Here is a 13,961-nt window from a genome sequence, read left to right on the forward strand (position 1 = left end):
CTGGCTTGGAGAGCCAACATCCGCCTATTCCCCCACAAAGATACCCTGACATGGAAGATCCTCAACATGAGACTTTATTGAACTTGACCTTTATTTTTGCTCTCTCAATTTGTCTGGTTTGTTTAATTCATCCCTTGCAAAGCCGAATCTCCCACAACATCCGCCCCGCAGCAGATTCTGTATAGACAAAAAACAGACATTGTTAAACACACAGTGGCCAATCAAGGGTGTTTAAAAAAGTCCTAAATACAATAAGGAGTAGTTAAACAAATCATAGAGACAGCTTTATTTTCCACAACAACATGAAATATAAGAACCTACAAAAGCTGCATGTGTGTCTGTGTGTGTGTGCGAGCGCCCATGTGTTCATAGTACTGTATCTGTGTTTGTGTGTGTCAGTTTGAGCTCGGACACATGACTAACATCTGTTTCTTATCTGATGGATAGATGGTGATTGCACCACTTGTTTTGTCTGCAGGCAGGGAATGGTTTTGATTGACCAAGCAGACAGCATTCAAGTAGCGTGGCTCTATCAGTATGCATCAGTAGCAGGAAGTTATCATGCTGAAAGAGACTCATTATTGGGCTGAAATCAGGGGTGATGATAGTTTACTGAATTCATTTTCCCTGGGGCTTTCTTTTCATTCTTGCTTTCTTTTTCTTTGTTTCATTTTATCCATTTTGCTTCCTTCACATCCTTTCCTCTCTCCCTCTTTCTCTGTTGGAGACTTGGAGAGTGACCCAACTTTAATGAAACTCACCTTTAGCCATAGCTGGCAATGCTACAGTCCCAACTCCTCAGTGTATCTACTATGTTTAGTTAGCTGTGCAGCCACTCAGGTTTCTGTGCCTGTGTCTTGCTGAGAGCAGCCTGCCTAGCACAGCTTTACTCTCGTGCGTGCATTCAATTGAATATAGACATGTATTCGCATATAGAAATACAATGTTGCGGGTGAGATGAGAAGGTATTGTGTAACTTGTCTAGTTTGTCTGTGTTGCGGTTGTGTGGGTGTGCGCGTGTTTACGTTTGTGTGCCTGCGTGTGAGTGTTTGATTGTACAAAACCACTGCGAGCAAATGCACCCTGATGACAGGGCACCATTTAGTCGCCGGCCACATTAAAGGGACAGTCCGCAGCAATGGTTTGAGTTTCACAGTACTCCTGGTGCCAAATACCACAACACTCACCACGAGACAATTACATACAGGGCGGCTTTGTTACACAGACGTTGGCAGGACATCTTTCTCCTCTTCACCTCTCTTCTCATCAGTTCCTCTTGTCATCTCCTCTTGTCTCTTTTTCCTTTCTCCTGCTCCCCGCTGCTTTATTGTCAGTTATTATAACAGCTAATGAAGTGTGCAGGCACACAGCTCCAAAAACCATTTTCTTTTCCATCAACTCAACTAATGAGACAGTGATAAAGTGACTCAGTTTGTGTGACCCTCCTGCCTTTGGCAAAACAGTCATGTCTTTTAAGAGCAGACCTGTTCTCATTTAATGTATGTAAGTACTTTTGTTTTTAGATATTATAGTCAGACTCAACTGGCACATTAAGTCGGTAAAGTGTTGCTTCAGTATGTAGGCGAGATTTGGTCCACTACACTCCTAACAGTGTACAGGCACATATTCCCAGCACACCCCGCATGACTTTGTGTTGATAGTTGGGAAGTCAAATCAAAATGAAAACACACGCCCACACACAGATGTAAGCATGCACTGACACACACACACACCCTCATTAAAACATGTATCACCAACAGTAGCAATGACCTCCGGTTCTACCAGTGTGTGTATTTGCACACCTCTGTGATTGGTGTTAGCATTGCATGTTGTATGTGTGTAAGTGTGGTTATGAGAGGTGATGACCTGTGACTATAGGGAGTGTTGCAACATTAACATTACATACAACCAGAGCCGACCTAAAACCATGTACAGTTCATCCAAGTTTGGGTGTTTTCAAATATGCTTTTATACTGTATATGTACTGCATTTATATAGGCCCTTTATTTAAAGCACTTTACAATTTGCCTGTCACACACACACACAGACACACACACACACACACACACACACACACACACCTGACCATCGGGAGCAATTTGGGGTTCAGTCTCATGTCCAACAACGCTTTATACCTGCAGGCAGAGCTGAGCTGATCTGGTTTGTTATTAAATCAGAATCCGTTTTACTGCCAAGTAGGTTTTCACATTCAATGAATTTGCCTTGGTATTTAGTGCATAACAACAAACATAGTAAGAGAAAAGAAAGGAAAACAATCAACTAGTACAAAACTCAAGAATAGATAGAAAAAAGGTTTTCCCCTTTCACACGTTGCACATTTTTACCTTTTGGAGATGTAAAAGTTTCATTTTGCATTTTGCTGATCATATCATGTCTACCATCTCGGTACTTATACGGTTGCCTAATGACATTTAAAGTGATTACAAGTGGTAACATAATCAGACTCGACAGATTAAATTGAAAGTCATACACGTTATTTTATTTGTGCTTTTGCATTCCCTTCTGTCCCAGCATGAGTTTGTCCTACCCATTACACCACCTATTACATCTTATTATCAGATTGTGCTTTGATAATCTATTTATTGTTAAAGCAAACCGAGGACACAAGAGTCTGTGTGAGTGCATTAAATGCTTACTGTAAGTAGTAGGATGGAGAGAGACAGGAAAGAGTGAAGGGGGAGAATGGAAGTGATGGGATGGGTGATTATGTGTGACAGTAAAGTATGTTGTCATTATAAGTAATAGCAAAATTAAATTAAATGTTTTAATTGATATCAATTTTATTGACAACTTCACCATTGACTTGCTGGAGGCCCGGTTCTGACTGCAGTGCTGTAATGTGGAGAGACAGGGCTGTACAAAGTAGACAGTTGTGTATGTAGAGAAAGGAGGACAGATAAAAAGTGGTTGAGAAGGGAGAGAGGTGAGGAGAGAGTGGTGGGAGTCTCATATTGTCACACACTTGTTAGTACCACATTGCTGCGTTAAGCCCGGGGTTTTAGGGAGGACAACTGTGAGTGTGTGTAAGTGTGTGTTGTTCAGTTCAGTAGAGGCTTGAGTACACACAGACAGAGACAACACACACACACACACATGACAATATGTCATGAGGTGTGTGCGTCAGATGAGCTGCACGTACAACCACAAGGGTTGCTATGGTGACCGAGAGTAACAAGTAAGGGCACCAGCATGCTCCAACCAGGGCAGAAAAAAGTTACCAGCACACACAGCTTCATAGCAGTTAAATAACAGGAATGAATTCGATTACAATTTTTCTTCTTACCAGAACTATTGCATACCGGTGTTAGGATTATTTTGGAGCTCTAGTAACATGTTTCTCCTGATGACTTGCAATGGTTTTCTGCAGTATACTGTATGTAGGCTACACATTAATAAATAACAGGAGAGAGCAGCTTTGGAAAAGATAGCATTGCTCTTGTAGGTAAAACCCTTGTTGGGATGTAAATGTTATGTTGTCCAGTGCAGAGAAGCCCTAACTAATGAATTTGCATGGCATAGTAAATATTAAAATGTGTGGGCGTCCATGCAACATGTAAGTGCGTTCCTCTATTTTTACCCCTTAGCCTCTCTATTCACACAAATTGAAGTTTGTCTGACCAGTTTTTGAGATTCCCCTGTATGTGTTTTTCCTCCTTTGTTTGTTTTGGCTGACTTTGTGTAACCAGGAGCATTTCTGCATACCTAAGATGGGTTTTGGGGTTGAGCGAACTTTCCAGAAGGTTTTTATGACATTAACACCAATGTTTTCCCTTCACATTAAACTCTTAGGTGGCCCTCAAGAATTTTTTTTTCTGACCTCCTTGAGGAAGAATGTGGTCCTGGGAGATAATTGTGCAATAATGTTTAGCTTTGTCTTTTCCAACATCGTCTGAACTCATTAGAGTGGCTTCTGACAGCCTCATTGTTTGTTCTTTTCTTCTTCAAGTTCAAGTTTTTACCCTCAACACAGGTGATGTTTTCTCATAAGCTCTTGTACAAGCTGAGTAAAAGAAAACCTCAGGCATCATAAAGCCACGATGAAAAGTGAAATTAGTTGTCACCTCAGCGGCAGCCACAAAACAACTTGCAAAACCGGGGTTTGGATATGTGTGTCTGAAAACACAGAGTTGTTTTACCACTATTCTTTTTTAAACAGCAGCATGCTTTTTACATCTTGCTCTGATGTAAGTACAGTAAGTGTTGTTTGATTTATGTCTTAGTTCTTGGCCTTGTGTAAAACAACCTCTCCTTATGTCTTTTTCTCTCTCAATCAATCTAACCCCTGATGTTTCTTCTCACTTAGCCCACCTTTTATTTGTGTGTGTGTGTGTGTGTGTGTGTGTGTGTGTGTGTGTGTGTGTGTGTGTGTGTGTGTGTGTGTGTGTGTGTGTGTGTGTGTGTGTATATGTGTATATGTGTGTGTGTGTATATATATATATATATATATATATATATATATATATATTTTATATATATATATAATATCTCCCTTGTTTTCCTTCCTTTCATCTCTCCTGTGTCTCTATGTTTTCCAGGGCCCTTCTTCATCCGTCTTGAAGCTCCCATGAACAACATCACCACCTCTCTGGGCCACACAGCAGAGCTTTTCTGCCGCGTGTCCGGTAACCCGCCACCCACTGTGCGCTGGCTGAAGAATGACGCCCCAGTGGTGCAAGAGCCACGGAGGATCTCGTACCGATCCACGCCTTACGGATCACGCCTCCGCATCCGCAACCTGGACACTACTGACACGGGCTACTTCCAGTGCGTGGCCACCAACACCCAGGGTACTGTGTCCACGACGGGCGTGCTCTTTGTCAAATTTGGTAAGAGAAATTAGAGTGGCGACAGTAGTAGCTGCCAAGCATTTAAAAACTTACTGGCATGCAGATGTTACAATGAAGTGGCTTTATGACGAGTGCTTTACGCACTTACTGTGACAAACAAAGCCCTTTTTCCGACTCATCTTTTCCCACTAGAGATCTGGCTCCTTTTAGCAACACTCCTCTCCATTGATTCTTGCGTGTAGCTGGCAGCTTGTGCAGAGTAAAATCTGGGAGCAATATTGTTTATCCTGTTGTAAAAAAAAAAAAAAAAACCCTTGTCTTCTTTTCCAGATCCACTCCCTACAACTCTGGCAGGAAGGCCAACGTAAGTTGCTTTTCTTGTATCCATTTTTCTCTCTGTCAGTCTATTCATACTGTACTTACCAGTACGTAAAACACTGGACCGTTTTGTCAGTTTCAGGCAATTTGCGGGTGATATATAGCTCTTGCACGCTCATGCATTTGTTGCAAGTGTGTGTGGTTTTTTTATTTTTTATTAGTGATAATGCGGCCCTGGATCAACAAAGGGAGCGAAAGAGATAACCTAATTCTGATTTGCTATCTATTCTTATAATCATTGTAGTTATGTTTCTGATGTGTCCATAATGGAAACCAATTTAATTATAGAGAATACCAAGGTCATGACTTGATAGATAAACAGTAATATTCGTAATACTGGAGAAACTGGGTTAATTTACTCTAATACAGAAAACAGGACATGACTCAAAACGTTAACAAATTCAAAACCTGTGCTGTTCATTTAAATTGAGGGCAATAACAAGACATTCATCTGCCTTCAGGGCCATAATGAAGTTATTATAATTCAGAGTGAATGTCCTGTATCTACCAGTGAGTTAAGTTGATTAACTGATGTCTCCCTAAAATAATGCCACCTGAAATGAGCAGTATGGAAACATGAGGCACATCTATCTCTGTGGTTTCTTGTTATATAACCTTTTATAGTTGCCTAATTAGCTGCCAGCTTTATGAATGTACAGAAAAACCAACCACGGCCCGAATCTCTTAACATGAACATCAAATGAAATAGGGCTTTGAAAGAAGCAAATAAAACGATACAAAAAGAAGATACAAAAGAAGTTTTAAGAAAGTATCCATAAATCCATTCCACTAAAACATTTCCATGTTCTAAATTAAAATTTAGTTTGAGTCTGGCGAGCTTCCTTTGCTTTGTTTTGACGTCTCCCCAGTGTTGTGGGATAAAACTCTCAAGAACTTTCTCAGTTCGTTTGATTTTCGCAGGATCAAAGGAGTTAAGATGGATGATTTTCCCCCATGACATTATGGCAAGGCTCGCTGCCATGTTCCATGCGGCGTTCTGTGAATCAAAACTGCTGGCACATAGCGGATATCAGACACTTACTAAATCCACTCCTACACTGAGACAACTGCATGCACATACTCACACATTTGAGCATCTATGCTCTGTTTCAAACATCTGTTTCTACCATTCCTTTTGTTTACATGTTTTGTCCTGTGCGACTTAATTACAGCTTGTTTCATAGATGAGACAGTTGGCAAACAAAGAATTCACAATGCAATTTTCTCAAGGGAGTTATCATCAAGAAGGAAAAATCAAAGAGGCTGGCCTAAAAAACAACACTGTGAAATAAACTAAAATGGAAATATAATGTAGATAAGAAAATGGAACAATGTGATTTTGTTACACATTGACTTGAAAGATTATCAGGATGACATTGCTCGGCATTGCTAATCCAATTCCTCACATTAGAGGAATAATTTTCCAGCAGTGCAATAAAAAAATAAAATCTGCTCTTGCTCTATGATCATGATGCATTGTAAGGTTCTTTTTTTTTAGGCTATAAAAACAAAATCTTAACTTATAATAAAAATGACCTATTTTCATAAAAGATTTGTGCTTGTTATAGTCTATATCCACAACGTTACACTTCGGGAATTGCTCTGTTGCCGCCTGAAATTCCGCCAGATTTCACTCTTTTCAGCCGGATGTCCATTACCTTCTGCTTTCTTTGTGTTGGAATTTTAAACTCCAGTGGATTAATGAGGACTATGGTTCTCATAACTGTTCCTCAGACCTCTGCAGGGTAAATCCAGACAGCTAACTAGACTATCTGTCCAATCTGAGTTTTTTTTCGCACAACTAGAACAACTTTTGAACATACACATGTTCTACCAAAACAAGTTCCTTCCCTAAGGCTATTTATTTTTTTAAGATTATTTTTTGGGGGCATTTTAGGCCTTTAATTTCACAGGACAGATGAAGACACAAAAGGGGAGAGAGAGAGGGGGAATGACATGCAGCAAAGGGCCGCAGGTCGGAGTCGAACCCGTGGCCGCTGCGCCGAGGAGCAAACCCCCACACATGCGCGCCCGCTCTACCAACTGAGCCAACCCGGCCACTCCCTAAGGCTATTTTGCAGCAGCACCGTGGCTCTGTCCAGCGCTTAGCGCCACCCATGACGATTGGGATTGGTTTAAAGAAATGCCAATAAACCAGAGCATGTTTTTCTCCCATCCCATCCCATGTGGACTAGCAAGACCCTCCTCCGTAGCACTGTGGAGAAAGGTCTGGCAAAGCGAGACTATGCTTGTTAGGACCATGAAAATTGCCATGATGATACATTTCTGTTCAAGGATTATAGACAAACACTTCTGTTAGTATAGTCTGATGTTCCAGTTAATACATTTAAGTTTTTTAGGACTTATTGAGGTACAGCTTTGACACGGCAGACACATTACACTTTCAAGTTTGAATAAATTAAGTTCTTGTGTTGAAGGTAAGCTTTGCAGTGAAACGAAGACCAGCATTCAAAACCTGCGTCTCATTACAGTCATAACAGACTTCATTTAAACAGACAGGGGCCTCCTTTGACAGCTGCGGAGCTGTTGTGGTGGTGGGCTGATCGTCACTGGTGCTCATTATTAGTGCCACAGCCAACTTATTAGCTGTAAAGTAGGGTGGCAGGCCGTCAAGAAGACAGGGTCACCTAATGATGACACGTGATGACCTACAACCTCATACCTCATGCCGCAGTCGTTTAAAAGTCAAAACGTTTGCTCCTTGACTCAAAGTTTTCGGAAAGACATCTGGTACAGAAGCTTGTCAGTTTAGGTGAAATATACTTTTTTGTACCTCCCACTCTCTCCCATCATCTCCATGTTCAGCAGAGAGCGTTACGGAGTGCACAGTGACTTCCGTTTTCTTGGGATAAATTAGCCACAAATACTACTCAAAAATTTTGGGGGGAAATTTCTGGCCACCCACCTTGTTGAACCTGAACATAACATTAACTTCATGTCCTCAGTGTTGTCTTTGCTTCAGTCTGTGCTCTGATTTCCATCCCCTCTACGCTGGTCTTAAGTATACACTCTGTGGTGTGCGGGACATTACTGTGTGTGTGTGTGTGTGTGTGTGTGTGTGTGTGTGTGTGTGTGTGTGTGTGTGTGTGTGTGTATCCTCAGGGTTGAGTTTTTGAGAGAAGCCACAGGCAAACTAAGAGCTGACAGCTCGGAGGTTTCGACTATGATTCAGCCAGCTTGAATCCACTGTGGCTACTTGAGACCAGAGCAGAAAACTACAGCAGAGCAGATCAGAATTACAGGAAGGAAGAGACAGGAGGAGGACAGGAGTTTGAAGCTTAAACTTTTTCTTAAGCACAGACATTTTTAGATTTCTAAGCGTTCCTTCAAGAGCTATTGTTTAAGTATTTTAAAGGACGTCTATTGCATGTCTCAAGACAAGTTTATAAGTAAGATCTCCAGTCTGTCAGAACAAGTCTCAAGTTGCAAGTTTTATACATATTGCAAGTTAAGATGAAAGTCCTTTAGTTTTCTGGATGCTTATAGTTCTTTTAAAGCATTTTTAATAGTGTAGTAAAAAGTCCTTTCAATATGGAGACCTAATGACTTAACATGTAAGGCGTGTGGCTAAGTAAGGCCTGTCTGTTGCTGTCTTTTTATTTTTTTATTGTTCCAGGATTTCGCACGATCAGAACTTGATAACTCAAAAGCAAAAAAAAACGACACTTTGGGAAATATGCTTATTCATGTTTTTGCAGAGAGTAAAGGCTCTGACACACCAACCTAATGGCCAACCGTCGGCAGAAAAGGCAGTCGGACTGATCAGTCGGCTTCCGTCTCTCAAAAAAGTGCCTCGGAACACACCGAAGCGACACCGAGTTGAGCGCACGTTCTGCAGGCGGCGCTAATCTGTATTGTCGCCCCAAAAAAACGGAAATGACGGAACCTCTCTCTAGACCTAGTAAACACAGAGTCATTGTTTTTATCAGAGAGTGTTGATAGTAGTCAAGAAGGATCGTTGTTGTCATTACTTGCTGAACGGAAGAAAATATGGCTAGTGATAAGAAGATACTGGCGTTGTTCGCTCTCGGGCTTCTTCTTGTGGAAGAAGCACTGATTCGCTAGTCAAGGGCTAGAACTCCACCAATCAGATTCATCATTGAGTCCGACTGCCCACTGGCTGATTCAACAAGTAAAATCGGCCAAAATGGATGCCGACGACTCCTCCGACTGACGACGGCACGGAACACACCGAACAGTCTCGAGTCACCGACCTCGCCAGACTGTCCGACGGCCGATAATCGGGTTGTGTCAGAGCCTTTAGAGGAGAAGATGGATGCCACTCCCATGTCTGAAAGGTAAATATGTACGTAGCTGGAGCCACCAGCCGGTTAGTGTAGCTCAGCATAGAAACAGATGGAAACAGCTAGCCTGGCTCTGTCCAATAGCAAGACCATTTTCACATTCCCAATTTAACACGTTGTACCTCCATTTGTTTAATCCATCCAAAAACCAAAGTATAAAAATAACACTTTGTGGTTTTATGGCAGTTAGACCTATTCCTTTTATATGAAGTCTCTCACACCAGGCTAAGTCAAGTCTCAAGTTCTAATTTTTTGTGACTTAAGTCTGACTCGAGTCCAAGTCTAAAGTCTCACATCTTCACCTCTAAATCCGTTTCATTTCTAATCCTAAATTCATCAGTATGCTACCAGTTATTACTAACCAAGAGAAAGATCTGTGCATCTCCTCTACACTGTGCCCATGCTCCTCCTCTTCATTCTCCTCCCTCCATATTCCCCTTCCCTTTCTCGCTCCTCCTTGGAGATGTTTTAATAGAGCCAGAATAAACACAGGGTGGGGGGAAAAAGTCTTGCCTGCCAAAATTAGACCCCCATTTTTTTTATTTTTTTTTTTTTTTTTTTTTTTTTTTTTTTTTTTTTTTTTTTTTTCTCTCTCTCTCTCTCTCTCTCTCTCTCTCTCTCTCTCTGTACGCTGCCACACTTCCTTCATTTGCAGAAAAAAAAAGATGGAGACGGCATGAGAGTGAAGGGAGTGAAAGAAAAACAGTGTTAGCAGGGTAGGTGGAGGATGGTACCATTAACACTCGGGTGTTGCATGTTGTTCTTTGATTCCCGGGTTCTGCGGGGTTGCTGGTGTTCAGGTGTGATTAGCTGTGTGAGCCGACAGGAGGTTTAGCTGAGCGTTCAGATCATAGGCAGTTAATAACTCCTAACTGAGGCCTGCGTGCAAACTATGAACACTCTGACAGAGCAAGCTAAAACGGTCCATGACGCAATAACACACTCTCTTCTTCATCTTTCTTTTCTTTTTGTCTCGATTTTCTTTTTCTTAGTCATTATTTTCAATTAAATTAATCTGTAGGATAAATTAGATCTTCATCAGACACATGTTAGGCAGGCAGGCTGGACTGAAGCTGAACTCTAAATGACATTAGTTTTTTCATGTGCTGTATTTATTTTATGAATGAGCAAATTAATCCCAGAAAAAAAAGAAATACACAATGAATTCATCAGAATTTAATTATATTGATGAAAAGGAACATGTTTTCTGTTAGTCATGATAACTTTACTATAGCACTTCAACGGGGCATTGCATACATTTTAGGAGTTGATAAACATGACACATGGCCTACAGGTTGTAAAAAAAAAAAAATAAAAATAAAAAAAAAAAGGGTTAGGATTAGGGCCTTTTCTAAGTATGCATTTTGTGTCATGTCTATTGTTAAAGCGGCTATAATCAATATTTTCATAATAACAATGGTTAAAATGACTATGTGCGATGTAATTGACAAAGAGTTATCACCAAACTCTGTGTTTTACCTCAGCTCTACAATATGCAGCTTTAGCGTCTTCCAGCTCATTATTTTGGTTCTGCCCACAACTTTACTTTTTTGGTTCTGTCTGCTCTTATAGTGCCATTTCCGTCCTTAGCAGGAAAGGCTCCGTTAAACCCACAGTATACTCCCTTTCCAGCACCAAACGGCAGACAGATAAAGTTAGGAACCAGCTGGTGAACATAGTGGAGCATTTAGCAGCTACCAACAGGACTTCAAATAAATGCTCATGTTACTATGTCTCTGCTGAATGTTTAAATATCAACATAAAAGGTGATGATATGTCATTGTTGTGTTTATAGCTTGTTTGCGCCACATAAATCAGTTACTGCAGGTTTAACATCATTATCTAATCATTCGAAATACAGCTGCTTTTATACTTCAAAAAATGTGACTTCCTGAGTAGGTACGCTTTTTTAAATCTGACAGACTTTATGCAACGCTGCCGCTGATCTCAGAATCTCTGTCTGTGTTTATAATAGAGGGGTTTTCTCCCTGTTTGAAAAGATTAATACCACTACACCCTGGCTGTCAAGGCTGTTTAAATTTCTCAAAACTTTCCCCACCGCTTTTCTCTCAGCACTGGCACACAAAAAAAGCAATTACAAAAATAGCTGCTTTTTTCCTCTTTTTCCCTCCACCGAGCCTCTCTGCTCTCTCCTCAGTCCACTGTGTACTGGAGAATAAAGAAGACAGGTTTAACAAAGAACAGATTCTGGCTTACTTTTTGTCAGCGCTTTGACTTTTCTGCTGCTTGCTTCTATGTTGACAGTATTTGGTGAAAGACGTGCTCTGCATGACAATGCCTTATTTGAACAATATTTTACCATCATATGCCGATTCAAACCGCTGTTGACAGTAAATCCAACAATCACACATGCATCAAATGTCTTGTTTATTAATGATTATGTCTATATGTATATCTACTGTACATCTGCAATACAGTAAGACCATTGTAAGTTTGCAATTAGTTTGTCAGTTGAGATCTTGTTTGGGTGTAATTTGAAGACTCAGAGTGATTACTCTAATCAGCCGTGTTTAACTGTAATACAGTATAAACATACATACTGTACAGTATAACTTTTCTTGTGTATGTGTGTGTGTATGTATATATATATATATATATATATATATATATATATATATCCTGTATATCTGTGTGTGGGGAGAGAAACCTACCGACACACGATGGACAGCTCTGTAATTAGCCAGCTGTCAACACACTGGATTAAATTGACCTCGGAGCTGACGTGAAAGGGAACCTGAGGCCCATACTGTCATCATCAGATCACCGCCATTCCAAATATACAGTTGAGGCATCAAAGAGTTAAAAACGAAGCGGTAATTTGACTTTGACTTTGTAAGACTGTAGCGTGTCTCACCTACAGCGGCGCATGGGTTGATTGACAAATTAGTTTAAGGAAGTAGTTTCTAAAATGTGTAATGACTTGAAGATGTCACATTATGTTGATCTTGAAGCTTGCTCAGGCTTGCTCAAAGGTATTAGGTGCTTAAATATGTGTGTACGGTAATCAAAACAGATTTATTGATACCCGGAACCTCGTACATATATTCTCATTTCTGCTCTACGGCAGCTGTTGTCAAAGGCTTGTACTTACCATGTGCATCTGATTTATTAGGACGTCAGGTAATTACACAAGCAGCAGCTCCAAGGTATGCTCAGTGAGTGTAGGAGGATGAAAGGATGCCGTCAAGGGCTTTTATCTGGCAAACATCAGCAAAGCATCCATAATCCTCATTAATGAAGTAACAACATGTCAGAGCATTTACTCAAGCTGCAATTAAGCTCTTAACTGAGAAAATGATTTAGGGAATCCGTTGCAGACATTTCACTCTCAGCTATATCTTGCATGATCCCCTCTCAAGATAAAGCAACAAGCTGACTGATCTGTCTGTGTGGCACAAATATACGTCACTGCGAGGTAAATGTGTTTTTATCAATTTCGTGTGATTGCCACAGTGCATTAGCTGCTCAATCAACTTCACGTTTAAGTTCAATTAAGTTTAAGTACTCAGCCACAACTCCCTTCTCATTATCAGTTATTGCCAAATATTGTGTTTGTGTATTATTGACTTTTTTTTCGCATTCATTCTCCCGTGCACTGCTGTCCTCTTTTAAAACACGAGGTCATTTAATATTAGGTTCCCAACCACAGCCTTCTTAATATACCTGCACCTCTTCATCACCTGCTATTTCAGAAATTGACAGTTTTCCACACAAAACTGACACTTAAATCCACAGGAATGTGCATCTAATCTACCACTTATTGTTTTTCTTCTTATGTTTCTATGATCTCTCTTTATAGAAATAGTTTGACATATTGAGAAATATGCTTATTTACTTTTTAGCCGAAAGTCAGATGAGAAGATACCTGTCTCATATCTGTACGCCAAATATTAAAAGCTAGCGCCAACTGCTAGTTGGCTTAGTTAACCGGCTGCCGGCTGTAGCTTCAAATTTAGCACAGCTATGCAAGTGGTATCAATCTTCTTATCTAACTCTCAACGAAAAAAAACAAATAAGTGTGTTTCCCCATACGTTGAACTATTGTTTTAAATACATAAAGTTAACATATGCACTTCACTGATAACATCTTAGATGGCAAACTGTACAGTAGTACAGTGTTGGTGTGTCCCTAGTTGCAGAATCTAAAATGAAGCACAAAAGTGTAATGTGCTGCTGAATGTCCTGTTCAAGGACACTTCAGTTGGAGAGATATGCAGGTTTAAATGCAGGTCCGCTGCCTTGAAACCAGTTTCTCTTTCCACTCTGCCACCCTGCTGCCCTCAGCATACAGTATGTGTTGTTTTTGGTCACAATAGACACTTAACTCAGACTGTGAACTTGTGTGTGCTGTATTGAGAAACTTTGGATTTTGGTTTCACTTCTCCTCACCTCAATGCCAGTGTCAACACTGCTGTGGTTCTCAGATGCT

The 13,961-nt window shown here is 40.5% G+C and overlaps 1 protein-coding gene across 3 annotated transcripts in view; it reads left to right on the forward strand.

Annotated features, from left to right (window-relative positions):
• ror1 (receptor tyrosine kinase-like orphan receptor 1) overlaps positions 1-13,961 on the forward strand; it is a 123,038-nt gene that overhangs the window by 84,379 nt on the left and 24,698 nt on the right. For all 3 annotated transcript variants that reach the window (XM_039812265.1, XM_039812266.1, XM_039812267.1), the window contains 2 exons: positions 4,557-4,847; positions 5,139-5,172. In XM_039812265.1, the coding sequence (XP_039668199.1) occupies positions 4,557-4,847; positions 5,139-5,172 (325 nt within the window). The remainder of the gene's footprint in view (positions 1-4,556; positions 4,848-5,138; positions 5,173-13,961) is intronic.

Source organism: Perca fluviatilis, chromosome 9 (genome assembly GCF_010015445.1).
Source record: "Perca fluviatilis chromosome 9, GENO_Pfluv_1.0, whole genome shotgun sequence".
In the NCBI taxonomy this organism is placed as follows: domain Eukaryota; kingdom Metazoa; phylum Chordata; class Actinopteri; order Perciformes; family Percidae; genus Perca; species Perca fluviatilis.